Source organism: Agelaius tricolor, unplaced genomic scaffold, assembly GCF_023055355.1.
Source record: "Agelaius tricolor isolate 1412-34295 unplaced genomic scaffold, bAgeTri1.0.p SCAF_10, whole genome shotgun sequence".
NCBI classification, from domain to species: domain Eukaryota; kingdom Metazoa; phylum Chordata; class Aves; order Passeriformes; family Icteridae; genus Agelaius; species Agelaius tricolor.
This window is the reverse complement of record NW_027269270.1, coordinates 4628854-4652982: the sequence shown is the minus strand read 5'-3', so window position 1 is coordinate 4652982 and position 24129 is coordinate 4628854. Positions and strand designations below refer to the sequence as shown.

The 24129-nt window shown below is 39.5% G+C and overlaps 1 protein-coding gene and 1 long non-coding RNA gene across 2 annotated transcripts in view; one reads left to right on the top strand and one right to left on the bottom strand.

Annotated features, from left to right (window-relative positions):
• CALCRL (calcitonin receptor like receptor) overlaps positions 1-21532 on the top strand; it is a 63289-nt gene extending 41757 nt beyond the window's left edge. The window contains exons 7-13 of the mRNA XM_071434455.1: positions 2761-2887; positions 4278-4431; positions 5610-5670; positions 5779-5845; positions 11292-11510; positions 11862-11903; positions 17724-21532. Of these exons, the coding sequence (XP_071290556.1) occupies positions 2761-2887; positions 4278-4431; positions 5610-5670; positions 5779-5845; positions 11292-11510; positions 11862-11903; positions 17724-17939 (886 nt within the window). The 3' untranslated portion in view covers positions 17940-21532. The remainder of the gene's footprint in view (positions 1-2760; positions 2888-4277; positions 4432-5609; positions 5671-5778; positions 5846-11291; positions 11511-11861; positions 11904-17723) is intronic.
• Positions 633-23721, bottom strand: LOC139593512 (uncharacterized). Its single transcript, XR_011680331.1, has 5 exons — positions 23580-23721; positions 22568-22608; positions 10561-10621; positions 4724-4858; positions 633-1004 (listed from the first exon to the last, which is right to left on the bottom strand). It is a non-coding gene; the product is annotated as an uncharacterized lncRNA (long non-coding RNA).
• Between the last annotated feature and the right edge of the window lie 408 nt (positions 23722-24129).

Here is a 24129-nt window from a genome sequence, read left to right as displayed (position 1 = left end):
CTCTGAAAACTCATCTATGAGACATAAAAGTAACTCCTTGCAGTGTCTCTGCTTTGTCATTCTGTAACATACTCGAGATCATGCACGTGATGCAAATGTTAAAATAATTGCTTGGTTGCCATAAAGAATGAAAAATGAGGCAAGAGAATAATTTAAAAAGCAGTGATTTAGGATACAAGGGAGCTGCACTTTCAAAAGTGCCCCCACCTAAAAATCAAAGCAGACAAAAAAAACCCCAACAAACAAACCCACCTGAAACAATGGAGTTTTTGATCAGGTGTCATATCAAATCCCATGACAGCATTCACACAGGAGAGCAGCAGCGTATTAAAGAGAGAGTGGGCAAAACACTGATTATTGGATTGTTATGGAGACAGAGCTACCTAAATCACTCAGTTAATGTCATCTGAACTGATAATTCCCCTTAGGTGCTTACGTGGATCTCACTGGTTGAGTTTTGCAGTATTGAAATACCTTAAAAACTTAGATCTCAAACCCACTTAGGTGACATTTGAAAATGTCACCCTTTTTTCTTTTGGAGAAGTTAATTGTTCCCTAGTTCCCAAGATATACAGGAGTGAAAAAATAAAAATAAAAAAGAGGGGAAATAGATAATATAGTAGGAAGTCTCTTTTTATTTGAGGTTTAATTTGAGGGGTTTGTCATTCAAATGTACTTAGATCATAAACATGAGAATTAAGTGATTAAAGGATATTATGTCATTAAGAAAAACAGTGAGAATAAAGGACTATAGGAAGGATAACAGAAGAGAGAGGGTGGGGAAGCTTAGGAAAAATCTTTTTATTACCAAAAACATTCTTAGTTTTTAAATGTCATCAGTCTTGCTTTCTGTTCCTTGTCCGGTGATCCTCTCAGTCCTTTCATGCATGGGTGGAGGTGGGTGTGGATGGGTGTGTGTGAATATTCAACAGGAACAGCTGCGGGATGACCCGGAGCGATGGCCCCATTAGCTGTACGTGCTCTTCCTCGCCTGAGCCTTGAGCCTTAACAATAAGCAGACAGAATTCCAGAGCTGTTCAGGACTTGTTTACACAAAGCCCTTCGCTGGAATCTAGCATTGTCTCTCTTTTCATATATAAAACATACAGGGGGAAAAAAAAAAACATAGAAAAATACATTTGCAAAGAATGTAAGACCCTACATGTTATAATAACTAAATTTTATCCTTTTGGGGCATTAAAACAAGACTCAAATAAAATCTTAAAGAGCCTGATGGAATATATTTTTTCCTCAAACTCATATGCAACCCCGTTTTCCATATTTTGAAACCTTTTCTTTTGTGTTTTCTTCATCCAAATGACACGTGGCAACCAAAGTTTCCTGTAGGTCCCTGTTAAATGGCAGCACTGGTTTCTAGAGGGGTTTCCTTTTCCTTCCCCTGTTTTTAGTGCCATGGGCTTGGACTGTCTGTCTCAGGGCTTGCACAGTGAGTACCATGAGCTCAGTGCAGGTGTCTCTGTGTGCTTTGTACCCTGCCCTTGTGAGAGCTGCAAGGAGGCAGCCAAGGTCTGCCCTGTGGCCAGGCTTATGTGGCTGTCCTTTTTTTTTATTTTGGGGCACCTTGGTTGTTGTTTCATCTGTCAATATACTCCTCCTGCCTTTGTGAGGATTCCATATCTGCATCTCTCTGAAAAAGTGTAAAGGTCTCCCTTCTGTCCTCTCAAATTAAAAATTAATCACCAATGCCCCTCTTTTATCTTTTTTTCCAGGCAAGCTATTTGAAGAGGCCAGAAAACTTAATTTATTTTTTTTTTCCCTTGGGTGACAGTTTAGACATGTCCCCTGCTGCCCTTTTGAATGCATTTCTGATTTCTCTCAGTGGCATGTGTGTAAGTGGTAGATTTTCTCGCGCACTTGGTCATTCCCAAGGGTCAATCAGCTGCACTCCATCTCTCTGGCCATTACCTGGAGACAGGCAGGTGTGGGGACTCTGCAGCAATGCAGTGCTGTCTCTGAAACAACCCAGGAATTCACTGAAAAACTTGAATGAGAAGCAGTCCCTCCTCCTTGATTACACTAAGTTATTCCTGCTTCCTCTAGAATGGCAGGAAAACAGAAAGTTGCTGCACCTAAGTTCAACATTCTTTGACATATTTGAATTTCTGTTTGTTTGGGGTTTTTTTTTGTTTGTTTTGTCTTCCAAAGATATTCTCTCTTTCATTTTATTGCAAGATTAAAAGCAAATTTTAGAAATTACCTCAATTAAATGCAGTTCTCTAGGGATTTTATAATTATGTCCTATAAATTGTTTATAACTTAGTTATACACAAAAGTCAGGGGGAGATTTGCATTACTTTGCTTATTTAGATACTTCTCTAACTTTGGGCTGAAGGAAGAAAAATGACAAGGATGTGAGAAACAGGAATTACTCTCAAAAGGTCTGAACAGATTTGGGTAAATGGAAACAGGGTAAGACAGCTTCATCAAGCACAGGTGTGATAGGTATTTGGGAAATTCTTCAGGTACTAACCAAAAGAAAAGTAAATCTTCTGAAAATTATTATCAGCATTTAAATAATTTTCAGCTGGCCACTATAAGCATAACTATAAGCATATTGGAATCTAAATGTACTTTCTTTTTCCTTTTGCTGTATTAAATTTGCTCTGGACATAAAGAAAGGGTTGATGTAGGACTTGTTAGTAAAATCAAGAGCTCTAACATTTCCAAATGTCAGAGTTGTCCCCAAGTACACATAGTTGTCCTCCCATGTACTCATTTGTTCTTGTTTCTCTTTTCCAGGAGCTTGAGTTGCCAAAGGATTACCCTGCATAAAAATCTGTTTTTCTCTTTTGTTTGCAACTCTGTTGTAACAATAATTTCACTGACGGCCGTTGCCAACAACCAGGAATTAGTTGCAACCAACCCAGTAAGTGAAAGTGTGTTTGGCAAAGTCTGTTTGTTTGTAGGTGAGGGGCTCAGAGAGTGCTGCAGCAGAGGTGGGAGTGCTCAGCTGATGGAATGCTCTGTGCAGCAGATGTCTCACAGTGCCTGGCACGCTGCACTTTGCAGGCTGTGGAATGGTAAAAGTGGGACTGAGCTCACTGGATGCCTTTTCCCAGCTCCACAGAATGGCTTCTGCCCTGAAACAACTGCAGGAAAGCCTATTCTAGATGGTGGTGTTTTATTGTGAGAGTATAAGGTTCAGGGAGGCTGACAGCTGAGTTCACCAAGGAAGGGCAGGAAAAAAGGTTTTGCAAGGTGTTTTGGATCTGTCTTCTAATTTCTTATGGCTTTAACTTGGCCATCTTCAGTTAAAATAAGAATATTTTTGCAACACAATATTCTAAATATGAATTACATAAACAAACAAATCCCTAGCTCTGGCTTTATTGTTATCTAGATATGGAAGATAAATCTTAATTCTGTGGAAGTTAGGTTAAAAACTGCAGAAGCTGAATTGAGTAAAAAGATAATTTCCTTTTCTCCTGTAGAAGCAGTCATCAATGTGCTGGAAAACATACCTGAGATAGCTGCTAATTATCATCATCAAGTGAGTTAGGTAGCAGAAAATGGTAAAACAATATTGGGTTTTGGTTTGTTTTAAGCCAAGTGGCAGAAATAGAACAATCAAACAGACAGTGATATTGGAAGGAGGGGGAAAAAAGGATTTAATGTGACCAAATCTGCAAGTTAACTGTTGCTCCTTATTCACAACCTCAAATTTTAGACTTCCCAAAAAATTATTTTATAGCATTTGAACTGTAGAATATATTTTGAACGAAGCTAAATAGAAATAATAAATGCCAGGCTTCTCCAAAACCTACTGTGAGCTCTCAGTCCCAATGTGCAGTTAGGAGTAGGTTAAAACTGGAAGTATTGTAAGCATTCTAAAAACATGAATTGTTCTCTGGGGTAGTTATATGTTGTGATGGGTAAACTGAGAGGGGATTACCCACATCAAAGTACATTTCTTGTGAGGTTACTATCAGATAATTTAAGGATTTGGAATGGTTAAGTGTGGCAATGTTTGCAATAAGGCAAAATATCATAACAGCATTCTGTCACACTGGAGGATCTCAGGGTCCTCTTGTTGGAATAATAAAAATCCAGACTCAGATATTAGTTTTATGTCACCATAAAGTAGGGGATTGCAATGTCATGAAAATTATATTCTAAAAAGTAAATAAATATGTAATTGTATTGAAAAGCAGAATAAACATTATTTCCAGTGGTATTTTTTTCCACTTTGCAAATGAAGCTCTGAGATTTCTGCAAATCAAAAATTTATGTCATACTCTGCTCTTTTTTTCCTGCAGGTTAGTTGCAAAGTGTCACAGTTCATCTACCTGTACCTGATGGGTTGCAACTACTTTTGGATGCTGTGTGAAGGCATTTACCTGCACACACTGATTGTGGTGGCTGTTTTTGCTGAGAAGCAGCACTTGATGTGGTATTACCTTCTTGGCTGGGGTATGTGATTTCACCTTGTGCATTTTCAGCTCAATGCAGCCTCTTCTTCCTTCAAACACCCCTACCTTTGCCTCTCTGAGCTGCAGCTTTGAGTGACCATGGCACACCCCAATTCTTTGTCTGTAGCATTTTAGCAAGCTTAGAAATATTAATGTAGGAAGTTGTGTGTACCTCTGCTGAGAGAGAAAGATTATGCATTTCTGCAGTCAGGAAGTGACTCCTCCTTTGTATAGAGAAAATAGTCTCCTATTACAAAAAAGATCTTAAGAAGTAATTATTCATTGTCCCTCACCTCAGAGATGTTTATTCAGGAGTGAATGTTTGTTTTCAGAGAAGTCTCGCCGTGCCGAGGGTGGAGGGTCAGAGCTGAGTTGGAGATGGCCGAGGATTTATTTTTCCAGCACTTCCATTTGACCTGTATTGTTCACTAAGCAAACACAGAACAGCTGTAACTGAACGTCTCGAGTAGTATCAGTATCAAAACCAACAAGCCAAGCCCACTCACCTCAGACAGTGCACAAGGGCTTGTTCACAAAGTGAAAGTGAAGGCTCTGGCAGCCTCCCTGCACTGGCACACCCAGCTCCACTGTGATGGGCACCTGGGCCACTGTCCCACTGCAGGCACAGCTGGAAGCTCACAGGTGCTCAGCAGCTCCTGAAGATCAGGCACCACCAGAGTGTCAAGGGTCCCAGATTACTAATTTGCTTATTCGTTTTAATTTTTTTTTCCATTTGGCCTAATTTCCTGAGTCTAATTTCAAAGTTTTTTTTTAAATACAGCAAGGTGTTGATACTTCGTCCTCATACCAGTGAGAACATGCTCACCACTGTTAAAGCTGTGCTCATGCATGCAACCACCATTTTAATATTACCTTCCTATTTGCTGTAACTGCAGATTGCAGCCTGAAAAGCATCTGTTAATGAAGATCACTTGTTGTGTTCTAAAAAGTTGATTTGCCTTTCCTGTGTGTTGCTGTGGATTTCTTGGCAAGTCGGTGGGAATAAGGTTTCACACAGCCCTCAGAATGTTTAAATTGGTCCATGTTAGTTTATTTTCTCTGCAGGTATATAGTTTGGGTGAGGAGAAAATACAGAAGATTCCTACAAAACATGCAAGTTTGCTTAGTTATTAACCAGTTTTTTACTAATGAAGAAAATGCTGGTTTTTTTTCTCACAGGTTTTCCACTGATCCCTGCCTGTATACATGCTGTTGCAAGAAGCTTATATTATAATGACAAGTAAGTAGCTTCAGCTTGCTTTGCAAAATTTTTATATTTTCTTTAAGGAGAAAAACCCAACAAAGCTAATAAATGCTTTTTTTTTCTTTTCCTGTTTGTTTGCTGTAGTTGTTGGATCAGCTCTGACACTCATCTGCTTTACATCATCCATGGCCCTATTTGTGCTGCTCTCTTGGTAAGCATTTTCTAAATAATATTTTTGTTTTCTTGTGTTTGTTTTTCTGGCTGCTCTTGATGAGCTTACAAAGGTAAGAGCCTTAAGCTAACATTTAGAGGTCACTGTCACTTGTGAGTCTGCTGCTTAACCCAGCAGGTGCCTCAGACACACAAGGTACAAGAAGTCTTGGCCTTATTAAGGATCTGTGCTTCTGGTCCTTGGAGAAACTCAGGGTTTGCAATGTTGATTATTATTCCACTTAAATGTTAGAGACAAAGAAGGACTAAACCTTTCCTGGAGTACTGGAGGGGAATTTAAAATCCTTCCTTTAGCTGAGAATGTTTCTCATGGCCAGACTAATTGCCAGGTGGACCTTGCTAGGAGCCTCACTGTGTCACTGAGCTGTGGCCAAGCAGCCACCAGACTGTCTGAGGTTCAGGGAGAGGGGCTTTGGGTGCCAGGACTGACTGTGGCTGGGAATATGGGATGGAGAAAAATCACAGCAGGTGATTGTGAGAGAACCAGTGCAAATGGTTCTGCCAGTACCTGTGGCAGCCCTGTTTGATACTAATTTGGCACTGTCTGCTTTGGCCACTGGGGTACTGCAGCTCCTCTGTTTCTGGAGTGCTCACGAAATCTCAGAGCACGGTGTTCTGCCTGACACCCCAAGTCAGTGCCAGCTCTATTCAGTGTTCACTACTAAATGAAATTCTGGGTGAGTAACTGAGGACATTACTGCATAAAAATCAATCTTGTTGGTCAGTTGCACTAGGACTGGATTTACCCTATGGAATTCAGGCAGGGGGTTGTTGCTAAATAGAAATAGGTGTGCACTTAAACAACTATCATAATTAACATAATTAGCATAGAAGCATTCCATATGTGATTAGCCCCTGACTGTGTATGACAGTCATTTGTGTTATTGAAGCAGAAACCTCAAGCTGATCTGGCCAAACTCCTGGGTCCATGGCTGCTGACTTTGCTCCCCACTTTTCAGTTCACAAAAAGAAGTTGATTAGGAATAAAAAACCTTTATGGAAATTCCTTCCTAACTTTATGGAAATAATTCCAGTTTCTGATCTACACTTTGCCCTTCAGTTAACTTGTTAATGAATACCTTTGGAGGGCATTCAGTGCATGGAGGATTCTCTCAGAAGACCATTGCATAAATCCTGGGATTCTTGTGAATCCCTTTTTCATTCACAGTGAAATTAACTAGTGAAATTAAATTTTGAAGACTGTGGTGATACCATGACACACCTGAGCCCCTCTGTCTAGGCAGCCAGAGCAATTCCCATGGAGTTATGGAGAGCTGTGACCCTTGGGGTGTGAATTATTGCTGGTAATCTCTTGTCCTGTCAGACAGGTCTGCTCTATCTGTTCATGTAAGGATCAGCTGTGTTCTAATCTGTAAACTTAGACCCAGTTCTAGATCCTTTCAGTTTTTATTCTCTCTGCTTTACACAGAAGATGAAACCTGTTTTCACAGAAAAGTATAGGGGTTTTGTGGTGGATTGTTGCTCCCATTGTTCTGGTGTCTAGTCACAGATACATCACTTAAGTAAAACTCTTTCAAGCTGAACAATAATTTGTATTAGAATTTGCTTTAAATAGCAACGTAAAAATTTGTGCAAAAGCTATAAAAGACTGTACTATCTTCCATGAAGTGACCTCATTATAGGATGTAAGGTCATTTTTTCAGCCTTCTAAGCAGTGGCCTCCACAAAATCACACTGAAAGTGGCCAGACTCCTGTGGGATTCAAATGCTCTGGATCCATCCCAAATGACCAAGTCCCAAGGCCACATTCAGAATGTTCTTTGATTTTACTGGAGGCATAATAATCATCTCCGTGGGGTTGGTCTGGACAGAGTCTTTGTCCATCCACTTTGCAATTTACAACTTTGTTCACCTGATATTCCTATATTTTTCATGACCGAACTAAAAGTGTTTCTCTTGTATTTTTCTTGCCTCAGTACAATGAGTAAATTTATTTGGAAATCATCTAGGAATAATAGATTAAACTGTACATCTTGCCTGTAATGTGAAAGTACTTTAAAGGAGTTGCTTTCCTTTCTGGAAGCAAAAAAAAGATTTTTTTTTGTTTCAATTCAGAAAAGACAAGGCAGGGCTAAAGATGTTAGATTAAATGCATGTGTTTAGGCTTTGTGAACAGAACCCTCATTTGCTTAAGCAGCTTGCTTGCCAGATACAATTTCCACACTTTACTAAGCATGACCTGCTTTAGTAGACATTTAAGCAACAACATTAAACTGCAAATTAGATAACGAGGGGGAAGACACTGTTTCTATTTGCAGGAGCAGATCTCAAAGAAAGTGAAGGGGACTGTCAAGTGGGTGCCAGGGAGAATTGGCAGAAACCAATGGGAATTTAACTCTTGTACACCACTGAAAATCCTACAATTACATAAAGTTAAAAACAACGCTGCTTTTATGGTCCCTGTTGTTACGTAACTGTGGTCAGTTCTTCTGCCAAAGAAACAGGAGCAGACATAGGTTGCACTTTGATTGGAATTGTCTTCAACTGACCATTAAATTACAACTGTCTGCCTAAGCAATCACAATTAAAGAAACAGAGTGGGAATGAGACAGCAGAGGGTGGTGTTAGTTTGCATGCTAGACAAATATTGATCATAATTGAGGGGGGAGGGAAAAGGAATTGATTTGCACTTCAGTGAAACCAGTAGTGATTTCCATGTAAAGTGCCAACGCTCTTGTGGTTTTCTTTGTTTGGGTGCCACTGGATTACTTAGTTATGCCACTTTTTATATAAATGTTGTCACAGGGATGTTCCTTTCTCCCTGCAATAATGTTATTTATTGGTGTTGCAGTCTGACAGACGACTGCAGATGCAAGTTCTGAGTGAAGGTGTGCTAGAATGAAGCTCAGGTGCTCCCCTGTCTTTCATGTCCTTGTGTTTAATGACTTTAAGCTGAACTCCGTGATAGGCTTAGGAGTTTAGAAGCTGAATGCTCAATTGTGTCCGAGCAGGCAGATATGGAGCTGAACAACTGTACTAAAAGCCAGGCAGTGGCTACCAACTCATATCTAAAAAGATCTGAGTGCCTTGAGTGAGAATCACCTGTTTATATCCTCCTAGGAAGAATTGAAACAGAATTTAAACTACAAGGATTACTCTACTAAGTGCAAACTCAGCATTGAGAAAAGTAGAAATATCAGGGACATGAGGAGAGTTTAACTGAAAAACTGCAGCCCCTACTGACTTAGGAACTCGGCTTCAGTTCACTGCCACTCTCAAGCCAGACCCTAAATGCTCCTGAGTTTCCAGTATAGGCAGCAACACAATTTTTTGTGTTAGGATTGCCTTCTCTGCCTTTGTTTCTATTTTTGCTCAGTTGCCTTGTTCAATTTTCAGGTTACTGTGGAGCTGTTGCTATTTCACTCTGTGTTCATGGTGCAGATAGCACAACAGATCTCCTTTGGGCTTTTCCAAACCATCACAGTCAATTTGATGATAATGTGCATACGAGGAGTTCCACTGCCCTACTTTTGCTTAAATGCAAAAATCTACTCAGCACCTTACTTAAAACCAGGAGCTACTTTCATCACTTGAATTAAAAATTCAGTTCATCCCGATCTCGCTCTTATTTTCTGACAGAAGAGATACTCATCAAAAATTGGTGCTACATACTTGTACTGACATTCATCCTGTTCTATTCAGCTCTGCCCTCTGCTTTGCCTCCTCCCTTTTTGCTATTTGCAAACTCTTTGCATGCTTAATTTTGTGCATTTTAGTTTTGGTGGGTGAAACAAATAGAAAAACTCTGTGCATATTGTAAAAGAAACAGCTCATTGGGTGCTGCTATTTATGCCTGGCTGCTGCAGCTTTCATCCTCAGTTAGCACTTAAGAACAGTGTTATAGGAATTGGCCACGCTACCAAAACATGAGAGGAGAGAAAATTCAGTGTTTGAGATGTGTTAATGTTGAACAAGTAGATTTGAGAAGGATTAAATTTAGAAATGGAGGAAGGACTCATTGTCTGCATGTACTATAGGAAGTTGGATAGGGATCGTGGGCTACATAAAATCTAAATAAATCCCTCAAGAAAGAATCAGAAGACCTTGGCTGTTTAAACAAAGCTTAAAGGTAGCTGGAGGCTTCCAGGAGAACTTCATGCAGTAGTTTCCTATGTAAAACAGCTTCCTGTTAGAGTTATTTAAATAGCATGTAAGTAGAATATAAATAACATCCCATATCTGTAAAGGACCATGTTGCTATAATAGCACACAGCTATTTATTCTGAAAGCCTGAACTGACAGAAAGAATTCTGCCAGGGCTGTGGAGCGTGACAGCCATGGTCTGAAATGCCTTCCCTGCTTGCACTTGTGCTACAGCAAGGCAGAGAATTCCTCCTAGACCAGGAATTCTGATGTGTTTTAGAAGGGATTTGTCTGTCTGCCTGCCAGCTTCTTCCCCTACCCCCTTTTGTTGGCAAGGGCAAACAATCCTATGGAGGCAGAGACAGGAGCAAAGACAAAGCCTCTGTCCCTTCCATAGCAGCTCCCCAGAGCACCTCTGTCTGTCTGTGCCTGGGATAAGGGCAGGGACTGGCTGAGCTCCCAGGCTCTCATCTGCCTGCAGCTCCCACCAGGGGCTGCACAGGAGATGAGGGTGGGCTGGGATCATCCCCAGGGCTGCTGAGGCTCTGGTTCCTCATCCCTGGGGGTGTCTGTGTGTATCCATACTCATACCTGTGTATCTGTTTTGTGCTTGCTCATAATGACAGTTTGGGATTCTTTTTCCTCGTCAAACCTGGAAAAAAAACAGAGATAGACCATTTCTAACAAAACAAAGCCTTAGTAGCTATGGAAATAAACAAGTTCAGTAGTGCAAGGGGGTGACATAGAGCATCATCTCAGTGCTTGCCCCATGGGCAGCTCTGCTGAAAGAATAAAAGATCCAACCATTGGCTACTGTAAGAATGCCAAATCCAATGTTTGGCTAGAGGAATACAGTTCCTTGTAGCAGCATTTTGGTGATTTTTTTATTACTATTATTCTGATTTTGCCTTCTCTATAAATTTACTGAATTCACATTTGAAAAATAAAAAGTAGCTTTTTGAAGAACCATATTTAAATGCAAGGAGGGAAAAGCATCATCCTTCTTTCTTGACCAACTTGAAAAGACTCAATCCTTCACCCATGCACTGTTACTGGCATCAGAGAGAAAGGTGTGTGGGTTATTACCACTGGCAGGTACTTTGCTTAGAGAGTTTGAGGAATGGGTGTGGATAGTGGAAGTTAGAGCCACATCTCACTTACTTTAAGGTGCTTTCAAAGATGTTTATCTGGTATCTCTTGTATAATCACAGGGTGATTATACAGGCAGTGTGAGTTTGTGTTGTCTGGTTTCCAGTCTCACAAGTCAGTGTGTGGGATTATTTTCCAGACCTCTTTCTCAGTGTCATTTCCTTTTCCGACAGGTAAACCTTTTCTTCCTGCTGAACATCGTTCGTGTTCTCATAACCAAGCTGAAAGACACCCACAAGGCTGAGTCCAACCTGTACATGAAGGCAGTGAGAGCCACCCTGATTCTTGTGCCCCTCCTTGGCATCGAGTTTGTGCTGTTCCCGTGGCGACCCGAGGGCCGCATCGCCGAGGAGGTGTACGACTACGTCATGCACATCCTCATGCACTACCAGGTGGGAGCAGCACGCAGCCCTGCCTCCCCTCAGCTCAGAGCAGCTGGCATGGCAATCAAATAAAAGAGAAATGGTTGTGTTATTGCAGTTTTTAAAGTAGTCTTTGATTTCTCGGTACGCTGGATTTTCATGTATTTGCCTTCCAGTTTTCAAAGGAAGGAAACGTCGTGGCAGAAAGATGGCCCCATGTTTTTAGTCGTCTGTTTTTAGAAGTAGTTCATCGTGTTTAGATTTGTCCTGCATTGCTGTGCTATCTATATCTGAATTTTATCAGAAACCTTTAATTATCTCACACTTGAAATAGCCCATATGCATATGAATTAAAGCAAAATCTTTGGTTTTATTTTACAGGGTCTACTGGTGGCTACAATTTTCTGCTTCTTCAATGGCGAGGTAGAGTAACAGCTTTTACTATACCTATAATAATTTTTCTTTTTTTGTTTCAGCAATTGAGGAGGTGGTAGTATTTTCTTTTTAGTTTTTAATTTTATGTCTAAATTTGTCTAAATTAAAATAAGAAAGCAAAGTATCAGGATGCCAAGAGCAGAGCTTGGAAAGGACTGTGGGATCATTCACGGCACCATTAAGTGTGTTAGGACTGATTCTTGGGTGCTGACCTATACACATTTGTCTTGATTAAGAAATTGAAGAAAGTTGTTACTTTGCTATAAAGTCCAGATAGATATCATAACACTGAAAAGCAGTTCAACACCCAGAAGGCTTTTTTGGTCTGGAAAAACCCAGAAGGTATATTTGTCTGTGTTGGAAACTGTACAGATGTTATCCTGGAGAATCACTGCTTGCTCCTTCTGTAGCAGGAACAGGACCACACTGCACAGGTGTTGCTGGGCTGGGGTATGGCTGTACCCCATGGCAGGGGGCTGGAATTAGATGGTCACTAAGGTTTCTTCCAACCAAACTCCCTCTATGAGTCTGGGATTGTTTTATGAAGCTCTCTGGGAAAATTTTAGGCTGAGGTTTGGAAAAGTGTTTTTTAGCACGAGTGAAAAGCAACAGTCAGACCTTAACAGCTTGGTGCACTTGTAGCAGGAATTTGTGTGGGTCACAAGTGCGTGTTTAAGGCACCATGATCAGCCAGTTCCAAGGGCAGACCTCATTCTGACATTAGAGGATTCTGCCAGGTGTCAGCAATAGATGGTATTGATCCTGTTGAAGCTAACAAGCTTTGCTGTTATTTTGGCTAGCTCAAGGTCCCTGGAGTGCGCAGGGTGACTTTCATGTAGAAACTCTTGCCCCAGGCTGTAGAGAGTACACTTTCAGAGGCTTAGTGTCAGAGATCAAAGTAGTGGGAAGGCTAAAAAAATATATCTGAAATTGTTAATGTTGCTCTTGTTTGCAAAAAAAAATCTCAGCAACCCCAAACAAATGAACAAAACTACCCCCACCAAAAGAACTAACTGGTAATTTGCCAACACTTTTGGCAGAGGAACAATTACAGTCCTATACTTATTCCTACACATCTGTTTGCTCATTTGTTCTACATTTAGTGTGGTTACAGTGTAGGATGTAAGCAGAAATTTGGGAGTAACCAGATGTTTTCCTCAGACTGAACCCTTAGGGTTTTTTATCAGATGTTCTAAAATGGTGTCAGTATGGTTCTATAGTGTTATTAGGCCATAATTTTTACTCAAAGGTAAATATTTCACTAATGCTAGAATTGATTAGTGTAGATTGCCCTTCCTTCTCTTCCCAAGTCCAAAGCTGACAGAATTGCAATGAGACTACCATGGGCTTTGAAAGTTTATTTGTGTGTCCTTGTGCGTCCCCCCACCCAAATGCATGAGTCTCACTGATTTATTTTTTTTTTTTTGCCAAGAAGCCAGAAAAGATGAAGATAGGCTTTGTCTGGGGGAGGGGCTTTGATCTGATTTTACCATAGACTAGATGCAGGTTCAAGTCTCTACTCATACATTTATTTCAAAACAAGAACATCATTAAGTGTTCTGGATTGGATCTGATCACTTGCCCTCACTCAGGATGCCTTCACAATGCCATAGTATACTTCAGAATGCCTTCTAAAAACAGCTATTTTGAAAAAAGTCAGTTTCTTCTGCTCCAGCAGAAAATTGAGGAGGGGTGGAAAACCGTGAAATTTCTGCAGTTTTTATGAAAAAATATTGTCCACTTCTCAGTTCTATCTTCATCCTTGTGCCTCTTCCGAGGCTGTTTTTAATTTTAAATTATGATTGATTTTGGAATCTATTCCTGTAGCTGTTAATATTTCATTGTTACAAACTCATATTTTTTAACATATCCTATTCTGCTGTGTAAGAAAAACCAAACCTGAGTCATGCCCTTAATTCACCATGGGCTCATCAGTGGTAAAAGATGAGCTCTTCCACAACTCCTACAAATGCTAATGAGTGAATCACTGCTTGAATATCTACTGGCAGAATAATATTTAAAGGAAGACGTAGGTATTTTAACATTTATTAATTTAGGAGTTCAGTTTTTAGACCATAGACCTTGACTAAGTTAAAAATATATGTCTGTATTTGCTCTCTAGAGAGTGGAAATTTATTCTTTTTAAACCCCTTTTGGATTCAGTGATCACTATTTGCTTTTTTAAAAATTATTTTCAGTACACCTTGCTCAAGAAAGGACTTAGTGCTTTATGAACAACTGTATCAGTAAGGAAATGCAAAGAGGGAGAATGTAGGTAGGGGAAAATGCCCAGCACAGAAAAAATGTCTTTCCTTTTTCTCCTTTTTCTCCTAAAAGGTTCCAGCCCCAGCAAGTGGGACTGCAGGCTGGGGGTATTAGCAATTAAAAAATGCTAAAAGCACTAGTTTCTTTCTAAGTCTTAGCCTGTTACTGTACATTTTAGTGTGTACCAGATATCAGCAGCTAAATCCTGTTCAAGCAAGACACTTCTGGCTAAAAAGTGAAAGGAAGTGATCTGCTAGGATAGAACTTCAGTGAAGATGAATTAAGAAGTGTAAGAAAAATAGCTGGTATGTGCTGCTGGCTGTAGCCAAGGAACATCTCCAGTTTGCTGAGCAGAGCAGCCAGGGATGGCCTGTCAAATCCAGTTCTTGCAGGCACTGCAGCTGCTGGCCACTGAGCTCCTCCAGCCAGGGTGGATGTGCAAGCCCTTCAGCTTGGATTCTCTGTGGTAGGGCTTCCCCAAGGACACTCACAGCCAGTCTGCTCATGGGCCAGCAGCCCACAGTGAGATGCTCTCAACACATCAGGTTTGCCAGCTTCAGATGGCCTGGAGTGGCTTTTGGGGTCATACAGGCTGTGCTCAGAGGAGAAGCTTGTCCCAGACCTCTGATCAACCAGTAGGAAGGTTCCTGTTGAAATTTTAATAGCAGATGCTGTAATGACCTACACGGTCTGTGTAAACCTTGTGGGGTTTGTTTGCTTTTTTCCCTTCATTTCCCTTCTGCTCCATAGAAATGTTGCCATGAAGATCATATTCTCAGGTTTGCAAGGTTATACAATCTGTTGTACAATAGATGAGATAGATGAGGCTGTGTTGTGGTTTGGTTTGGTTTGGTTTTTTTTTTCCTGGTTGGCTACTGAGCTGTTTAATTTGTCTGGTATCCAGCATCAAGCTTCCAGTGTTATAGGGCTGACTGGAAGGGTCCTTCCTGCAAACTCATCAAATCCAGCCATTATTTAGTTATAAGGTGAGAAAGAAAGAAAGACTCTTCCAGCTGGGAGCAGCATCTCTATTAATGACTGAGAAACACAATTATATTATTACAATATTTTTTCATTCAATGCTTTCCTTAATATCCTTTCTTGAAACAAATTTACAAAGTTCTGCCCCTCCTGAGCTGAATTTACAGCTCTGTGTCACTGCTCAAAGCTGAGGAGAAAGTGGTAAAAGTTCTATTCTCACTTTGTGAGCAGACACACATGTTGTTAAACAGAGTGTAAGTGATTTTCCCCATCTTTTTCTGTAAATGATTGGAAGGTTAGAGAAGACTGAAAGCTTCTCACAACAGATGAAAGGATGCAAGACCCTCCAAGAAGAGACACACCAGCAGGGCAGGGGTGCAGTCCTGATTCAGCAGTAATGGAGAGGCTTTGGGAAGAATGCCAGGAATAGGGGCTCAGTCAGAAATGCATGGAGAGAGCATGATGGGCACTGGGGCAGGCAGAGAGGAAATGCTCTTTGCCCATGCAGGAAACCCTTTTATAGCTCTGTCCCTGGCATGGGGCAGCTGGACTGCTTTTCCCTGGCACTAGCCTTGAGACACTTGTCTTGCAGGGTTGCTGGTGGCTCTCAGGAGCTATGGAATCCTTTAGGATTGGTTAACCAGTGCTATTAACAAGCAAAAATAAGATGAACAGTTGTTACTGAAGGAACCAGGAGAAGTGTGAGAGAGGAGTGGAGTGTGTAATTTGGCAAGCCTAGTTAATCTCCCAGCTCTGCCAAGAGACTTCTTTGACCTTGTTAAGCCATTTAGTTCCAGTTGCTGGCATTCTCCCCACCTCCAGTCTGTCTTGTCTAAAGTGAAAATTGCTCAATGTGTAATTTTTTGCATGTGTGTCTACATTCAAACTCTGAACTTATTGAAATAGCTGTGAAAGGAGAGCAAATATCACATAACTTAGTGATGAACACTGATTGATTGATTCCAAACTAAATTCCAAGCTTCCCTCTTGGAAAAGCTGGAATTTTGAATATGCTCCTTGTCTTGGCTTTATGATAGATTACAGGAGATGGATTCAAATTGTGCAAAGACTTAAGGTTCTGTATTTGCTCTATTCTAAGGTTCTATGCAATACATATACTGATTAATCAAAAACTTCCCATGCTGAAACCAGAACTCAGACTTTAGGCTCTGAAGAAGTACACAATTTTGATATGAAAAGCAGTAAGATCTGAAACTCAAAATTATTAAGATAATTGATTTCTCAGTGTTTGAAGATTTGTGTTTAGATGTTTGGAGTGGATTAGAAAGTTTTTATGAACAGTAAGAAAGCACTTCCTTTGCCCTAAAATGCTAATTTGTAATGTTAATTGGTTGATACTTCTTTCCTTACTCTAACATTTCCTTGTGAAGGATTTGAGAATAATGAAGTCCTCCTTTAAACAGAGGTTTCTGATACCAGACTGCAGGAAGTCTAAAAACTACATCCCTTTTCTTGTATTTATTTTTATTTTTCATGATTAAAGCCAGAGTAAAATTAGACAAAAGGAGCCATTGTGTGAGGGAAATGGAAAACAAACATAAACCCTGAAGACATATGGAAAATCCTAAAAATATTTATCCACAATATCAACAATTAACTGGGTCAGTCACTGTTACTGGTTAGCAGATAGGACTGCTTTCTGTACAAAGTTTGGCTGAAAAGGAAATTAAATATTCATGACCCGTAGGCAGTTTTTTTAAGGTAGAAAAATGTTTGAAAAAGCAACAACGGGAGCTATTACTATTGTTAGCATTCCCCACTTGGCATCTGCCCTGAAAGACTAATTCTGTGGGAATTTCATGAATGTGACACTTCATGGCTCCACTCTGCACAGGTGTTTAACCGTATTGGAGGGGAGGAAGGCCATGACAAACATCACATCCTTTCAGTGGAGACATGTAAACCAATGGGGCCTTCAGCTATTTTATCAGCTTTATTTTTAACTCTGCTAGAAATGTGGAGTTCAGGAATTTGTCCTTCTTGTCATTTGCTTAAGGTATGGTCAGAAATTGGGAAAGACTGACCTGTGACCAAAGTCATGTAATGACTTATGCCAAAAGACCGACCCGTGCTAAAATCATGTAATGATTAGAGCAAATGTAAATTATGGTTTGTTGAGAGTAAATTAATTTAAAGATACTGAGGATGTGGCCTTTTGAAAATAAGGATGAAAAGAAATTACCTTTTTTACCTCTGTTTCCAGTCTGGATTGCAGAGTCCTATACTGGATTGCAGTTCCCAGGGGAGGAAGCAGAAAATTGTGTGGCTGCTGTTCCTCCTGTAACCTATGCTTTTTCTGAGCAGCTAGTACACTACAATTGTAAAGTGCCATTACGTCACACCAAATTTGCTGAAAAATTGTGCTTACCTAAGTGGTGAATAATTCAGAATGCCTCAAGTGCTAAATGGCATGTAGGTAGGTATCCTTGCCCAGGGTTTCTGAGCCTTGCTGCCCCATTTGCTGAGACAAAGAACGAAGAGACAAACGACCAAGCCCCTGAGCCGTGGTTTACGTGCATTTTGCTTTGTGTGGGGGCACAGGTGCAGGCAGTGCTGAGGAGGCACTGGAACCAGTACAAGATCCAGTTTGAGCACAGCTTCAGCCACTCGGACGCCATGCGCACGGCCTCCTACACCGTGTCCACCATCAGCGACGTGCAGGGCTACGGCTACGGCCACGACTGCGCCAGCGAGCACCTCAACGGCAAGGGCTACCACGACATGGACAGTCTCAAGACTGAGAAGCTCTATGGCTGAGGGGCTGCCCCCTCTCCCATGCCTTGTGCCAATCCACAGCTGATCCAGTGACTTCATGGCCAGAAGATCTCAGCTACCTTGGGGTATGTTCTTCTCCTAAACCGACACGTTTCTCATGTGTATATGTGTGTGTGTGTGTATACACACGTGCATATATACTGCTGTTTGTGTTTGTGTATCTATACAGGATGGACATCTGTGCATATATATCTATATATGTATGTGCATTTATACAAGGATAAAAACTTTGCCTCTTCAGTTTCTACTGTGTAGACAAAGTTGGCAAATTTTTGTACAAAGGGAATCAATGAAGGATTTCTTATTTTCTTGGAAGTTTGTATAAGACTGTGCTGTGTTGAAGCCACTTCTTTTGCCTATAGAATCTTAGAGTGTAAATACCGTACTCTGTTGTCTTAATTCAACCTCAAATAGAGCAAAGCAAAATGGTTTAAGTAGGTGCAATAATAGCAAGAAGTTTTCCAGGTTCTTTTTTTGGTCCAGTATTCATTTGGCTGTCAAAAATCCTGACAGGTAGTCTGAGGTAACAGATTCAAAGGTAGATACTGCTGTTTTGGTTAAAGAGATTGATGTTTTGCTTTGGTTTGGCCAGTTTGTTTTCTTCCCACTGTTTTACACCAAGCACAGAGACACCACTTCCAGTGTGAGCCTTCATGCACTTCTGTACTGCAATGTACTATCTTGCACCAAGATTTGAGCAATTCTATTGAAGCTATTTCAGGATATTCAGAAGTATCTCCTTCTCCTGAATTGTATGGAAGTTTCTTCTGGATTTAACAAAGACAAGACTGATGAGGCCTCACTGCCAGAGAGCAAAGGAGTAACCTGAGTCACTGTAAGTCCCTCCAGACACTCATAGTAACTGCAGCTGGTGGAACCTCACTGTGTGCTTAAGGAATTTACTCAACTGGAGAAGATCATGTACAGAATTCCTTGTGGCATTGTTCTGATTTTATTTTTATGTATTTCTCTGGCCATATGCTTGATAACTTATTCCTTCATTCTTGGGGCAAAGTTTTGGTTAATTTTGTGGCTGTTTCTGCTGTCTGAGGTGAGCGTGCAAGACTGAACACAGTGCACATGTTATACTACCTTTAAAGCCAGTATAAGACTCAGACTAACCAAGCAAACTAATGTTAGTTATTCTCATTATCTGGAAAATCCAGTATAAGTTTTGTATTACAAAGGTTCAAAACTTTATGGGTTGAGAATTTCGATATTATTTTGGATTGGTTGATTCTGAATCTCTATCTCAGTTAATTAGCTAAGAACAGTACTTTATCAGTTGTTTCTTTGGTTTGGCTGGTGCATAAAGGTCTCACTGAAAACTAGGAGGTTGTCAGGAAGGTCTTGAGAAAATGTATCTTTATAGAAACTTATATTTTTCTTAAATCTTTATGCTTTAAAGAAATAGTAGTTTTGTTAAGTGAAATGACAAAAATGCTCAAGAATGAGGGCATGAAACGAGGTGAGTTCACTGAAAATTAAAAATGTAAGAAAAAATTTTATACATTTCATTTGCAGATAAATCTACTTGAAAAACCAAAATTAGGCAGAAGAAAAAGTAGATGCTGGAACTGTAACAGACTGTTTTGCTAATGAACATATTTCTGATGCATGTAGTCCAGTCAAAAAATTGGAAGACAGTTCTTTCTGAGACCAGTTTGAAATAATTTTGCATACAAAATTATTGTATACAAGCCACCTTGACTTTGACATTTAAACATTTTTGTCAGTAGCTTTTCTCTATGCTTCAAAAGTGTCTAGGTAATTTTCAGTGTTTATTACTTTGTGACTTCATAAGGAGTTTAGTGCTTTGTAGTTACAAAGAAAACATTAGGAGGACATGGCAAGGTCCTACCACTTGCACCTTTCTTTAGTTTTTTTTTACAGTTCTTATGTCTGGAAATTGACCATAGGAAGTGTTTTATTAATGATATTGTTTCACAATATAGAATTTCAGCTAGGATGCACAAATGAAGATTTCTCCTTTTCTGCAGGGCTGGTTGGTCAGTTGATGGAGATGATTTGAAGAATCTGTTGGATTGTGTAGAGTAGTGTGAGATCTGGCAATCAGATGTCACAGTCTCTTAAATTTTAAGAGTGACAGTAACAATGTCTGCTACAACATGACTAAAGGTTATTTACAACTCTGCTTGCTGATCTTTGTAGTGTTGCTTAACATTTGTGCCATGTTCTGAAGATATCAGTGGTGCAGAAGAGCCCTGCTCCAGTGTAGCAGCTTTACATTGGTGGGACCAGATCATCAGCTGGTATAAAACTAATTGAGTTCCCTTTGCACAATCTGCAGGTACCACTGAGACTCAAAGCCCAGACAGGTGTCTGTCCATTTCAATGTGCTGTAAACCATTTTTGGCACATTACTAGACAATTATTTCATGGTACCTGGTGGATTGTTGCTGTAATTAACACATAGATGTGTGATACAGTATTAGACTTTAATTAAGCTTCAATCTCAGAGAGGCAGTTGAAATTTAACAGACTACAGATTTTTCTTTATCAAATTTAACAGATTTTGTAATTTAATATATATTTTTATTAGAGAAATGCGTAATTATAATTTACGAGGGAAAATTGGTTTTATTCAGAAAGAACCCTAATTCTAGGTGGACAATCACAGCTTCCTTCTAGGCACACACCCCCCCCATTTTCACTTTGGAAAAGAAATACAGCCAGCTGGAGGTGCAAGAAAATCTTTCTGGCTGTGAAGGGTCACATGGTATAGCAGACCTGTAGTCCCCTCTCCTGCTGAGCTTAGATAATCTAATTGCATTGGAAAATACCAATTCCTTATTTTGTCTTTCTACCTCACCTTTTTTCAGTTTCTACATAGCTAGGAGAAGGGTCTGATTCTTAAAATGTTTTTCTGTCACCATAAGTTAAAATCAAATTTTTATGCTGATTTCTCATGGCTCTCTTCTACTTTACAGAATGTTGTAGTCCATGGCTGTCTTCTCTGGGATGGAAGTAAAATCTCTTTTGGTGGGGCTGTGAGATTCCTTTGAACATGCAGATTCTTATTTGTTTAGTACCTGTTATTATTTGCTGTTTCTTTTTTTCTTTTATTTAGTGAGGATTTATTGTATCAATCTACCGGGGCTACAGCAATAGTTGTCTTATATTTTTTATCTGTAACACCAGCATGTTATGATTCAATGAGAAAAAATGTCTATTTTTAATGCTACTGTCTTCAATTAATAAATGGCTGCATTGCAGGGTCCCTCAGTTGGTTTTTTAATGTTGGCATTTATGTCATTCAGTTTTTCATGGTGGTGATCTACAGGAGTATTTGGCTGTAGAAATGCTGCAACATGTACTCCTTTTGATGTCAAGAAACATTTGGGCTGGCAACCAGGCAACATTCATTTATTGTACTATGTAAATAAGATTAATAGAAGCTATGGCATTGTATTTATTGCTTACACTAAGAAGAAAATGGAAAAAATGTGAAGTTATTTTTTTGGATGTTTCATTTTCACCTTGTTCATATGAATCATGCATTTTAATTGCTGAGAAAAGTATTGTTTCTGATCAATAAAATATTACTCAATTTATTCATCTCTCTTGTGCTGTAATATAACAAAGCTGATCTAAATTGGCTTTCACAGATGTCTTAACTCTGTGCTAGTTAAACATTAACCCAGGGAGAAAGTAATTACATAGAGTTACTAACAATTGTTGTGTTTTTAAGTGTTTTTCAATACTTATATTTAATACTAGAGAGCTGAGTTTCTGGAGGAAGTTTGTACAGGTAATATAAGATGACTGGACATACAATTATTTACCTGAAAGTTTAATATTCCGATTTCTTGTCTTCTTAATCCACCTTTTAATAAAAAGTTGTTAATACTTACTTACATTAAGCCCAAATGTCTGTTTCATCAGGAACTAACAGCAGAGACTAAATTGGGTGTGTCTGTCTTCTTAATCCCCTCAGTTGAGGAGGAAGTAGATAAGCAAACCTGAGCTCAAATAAAAAACCCAAGGAATATTGAACAACACCAGGGGATCTTAAATACTGGGTATTTAAGATACTTAAATACTGCAAATTAAATACTGGGTCTTAATACTGCTGTGTGCCTGTTATCCCTATTTAAAGAGCCAATGTCCGTCCAAGAAATGCACAATCTCCTGCCTCACTTCATGACTCCTACCTGTAATTGCAGGTAGGTTTTTCTGATTCTCAGTTCCTGGGACCAAATGTCAGGCAGTGGAAATTGTTACAGACTCTAAGTTACGTCTGTTCCTTCAGTTCTCTACCAATATTCTCCCTTACTGATTCTCTGTAGGTACAGATTTAGAACTGGTCCATTTAACAATTATTCTGTACTGTTATACAAGTAATTGTAGAGAAGCAGTAAATCCAAAAGTTTCTCCTTACATTTTTTTTGTAACTCACACACAGCAGTAGAAAAGGAACACAAATGACAGTTACAGTAGCATTTTCCAGTGCAGTATATGCAGGTTCCCAATAGCAATTAAAAAGCAAAATTAAACCCAGCATCCTAACCCCCTCAGACTAAACTGTGATCCTTGCGCTTTCTATATAATTTTAAAAGAGGAAGCATAAGATATTCAAACAAACTTACCAATATCCCATCAATATTGGCACAGAATCCAGTTCCACTCTCTGCAAGATAGAAAGATTACTGCCTTTGAAAATATTCCAATTATTCCAATAGTGTTTCTTGCACATTCTTGCTGTGGCAGTCACCATTAAAGGCACAGTTCTAAACCAAAGTTTTAGCTTTCGAAAATGATCTGACTCAGAACATCCATGTGCCAACAAAATACAAAATTCATTGTGAACTAGAAATCCATTCCAAAGTGAGTCTGACTGCAAGTGCAGCAGTGACAGACCCCTGTTTATAATTACAATTATCTATCAATCACCCTACAGCTGGAGCTCTTTAACATCTTTTAAACCATACTCCCTAAATGAACAATTCCAATTCATCCACATGGAGTTCATGCTTCATTTGAGGCAAATAACATACAAGATTCTTTTTAAATTAAATTCAGTTTTATCACTGCCCCCTAAATATTAAATATATTTTCAGCCACTGCTTCTAATGACTACTTCAAAGTTTTCTTCCCCTCAACAAGATTCACCATTCTAAATACAAACTCTTAGAAAGAGAAAAGATCATATGATTATTGCTAATTCCTTTGAAGCTTAACTACAAATACAAAAAAAAATTAAAGCCAGTTTTCTGAAAAGTGCTTGCACACTATTGTTAATTCCTGACTTAAGATGAACGATCTTTCCTGGAAATTCAGATTTCACAATCAGTATCAAAATGAAAAATTGCCACAAGGGAAAAAGTGCCCAGAGGTACTGGTGCTGTCTGGAGAATCCAAGTTTTATTGGTGGATTCAGGCAATCTAAATTGAGTTCTTCCCTGTGAAGGAGCCAGGAGCAAACCCTTCTATGCAGAGAACTGGCTTGGAGCCAGTGGGCCCTTGGCCAGTGCTTGGGGCAGAGTCCAGCAGGGAATCCCAAAGCTGTACAGCAAATACATAATCATAAGCCATGCACAAATTATCAAAGGAGAAAACAGGCTTGAACACAAGTATTCATGTATTTGCTTGGTTCCTTACCTTGATATTTGCAAATGAAAGGTGACAAACATTTGCCTGTAGCAGAGAAACTTCTCCCAAAGGCTCTCCATGCATTGGACAGGGATCACTGTAAAGTGCTGGTGTCTGACACAGTGAAGTCCATAGACAGCTGTTCCATTTTGTTCCATTTATCTCCAGTACCTTTGCATATAAATATTTAAGAAAACAAAGTACTGGATAAGTAGGGAACAATATTTAGATGCTACAAAAAATAGATTGCACTAAACAGTAATATCTATCAGAGAGTTAACACAATAAATATGGTGATGATAAAAAAGCATTGCTAGATATGAGGACATTAGAGCAAAGGGGATAAAAAGCAGAATAAACTGTTCTGTGCCTATTTCTTTAATGTGGTATAAAAGTTTTCAAAGCAGAGCATTCCTGCCTTTCAAACCACATATTTATAGACTTAGAGAAGTTATAATGACTTTGTCCCTTACACTGCCCTGGATGTAGACCTGAAACATCAGAGAAGAGCTAGGAACACAAATCCTCAATCCCATTTTCCTTAGCTAACCTTGAACAG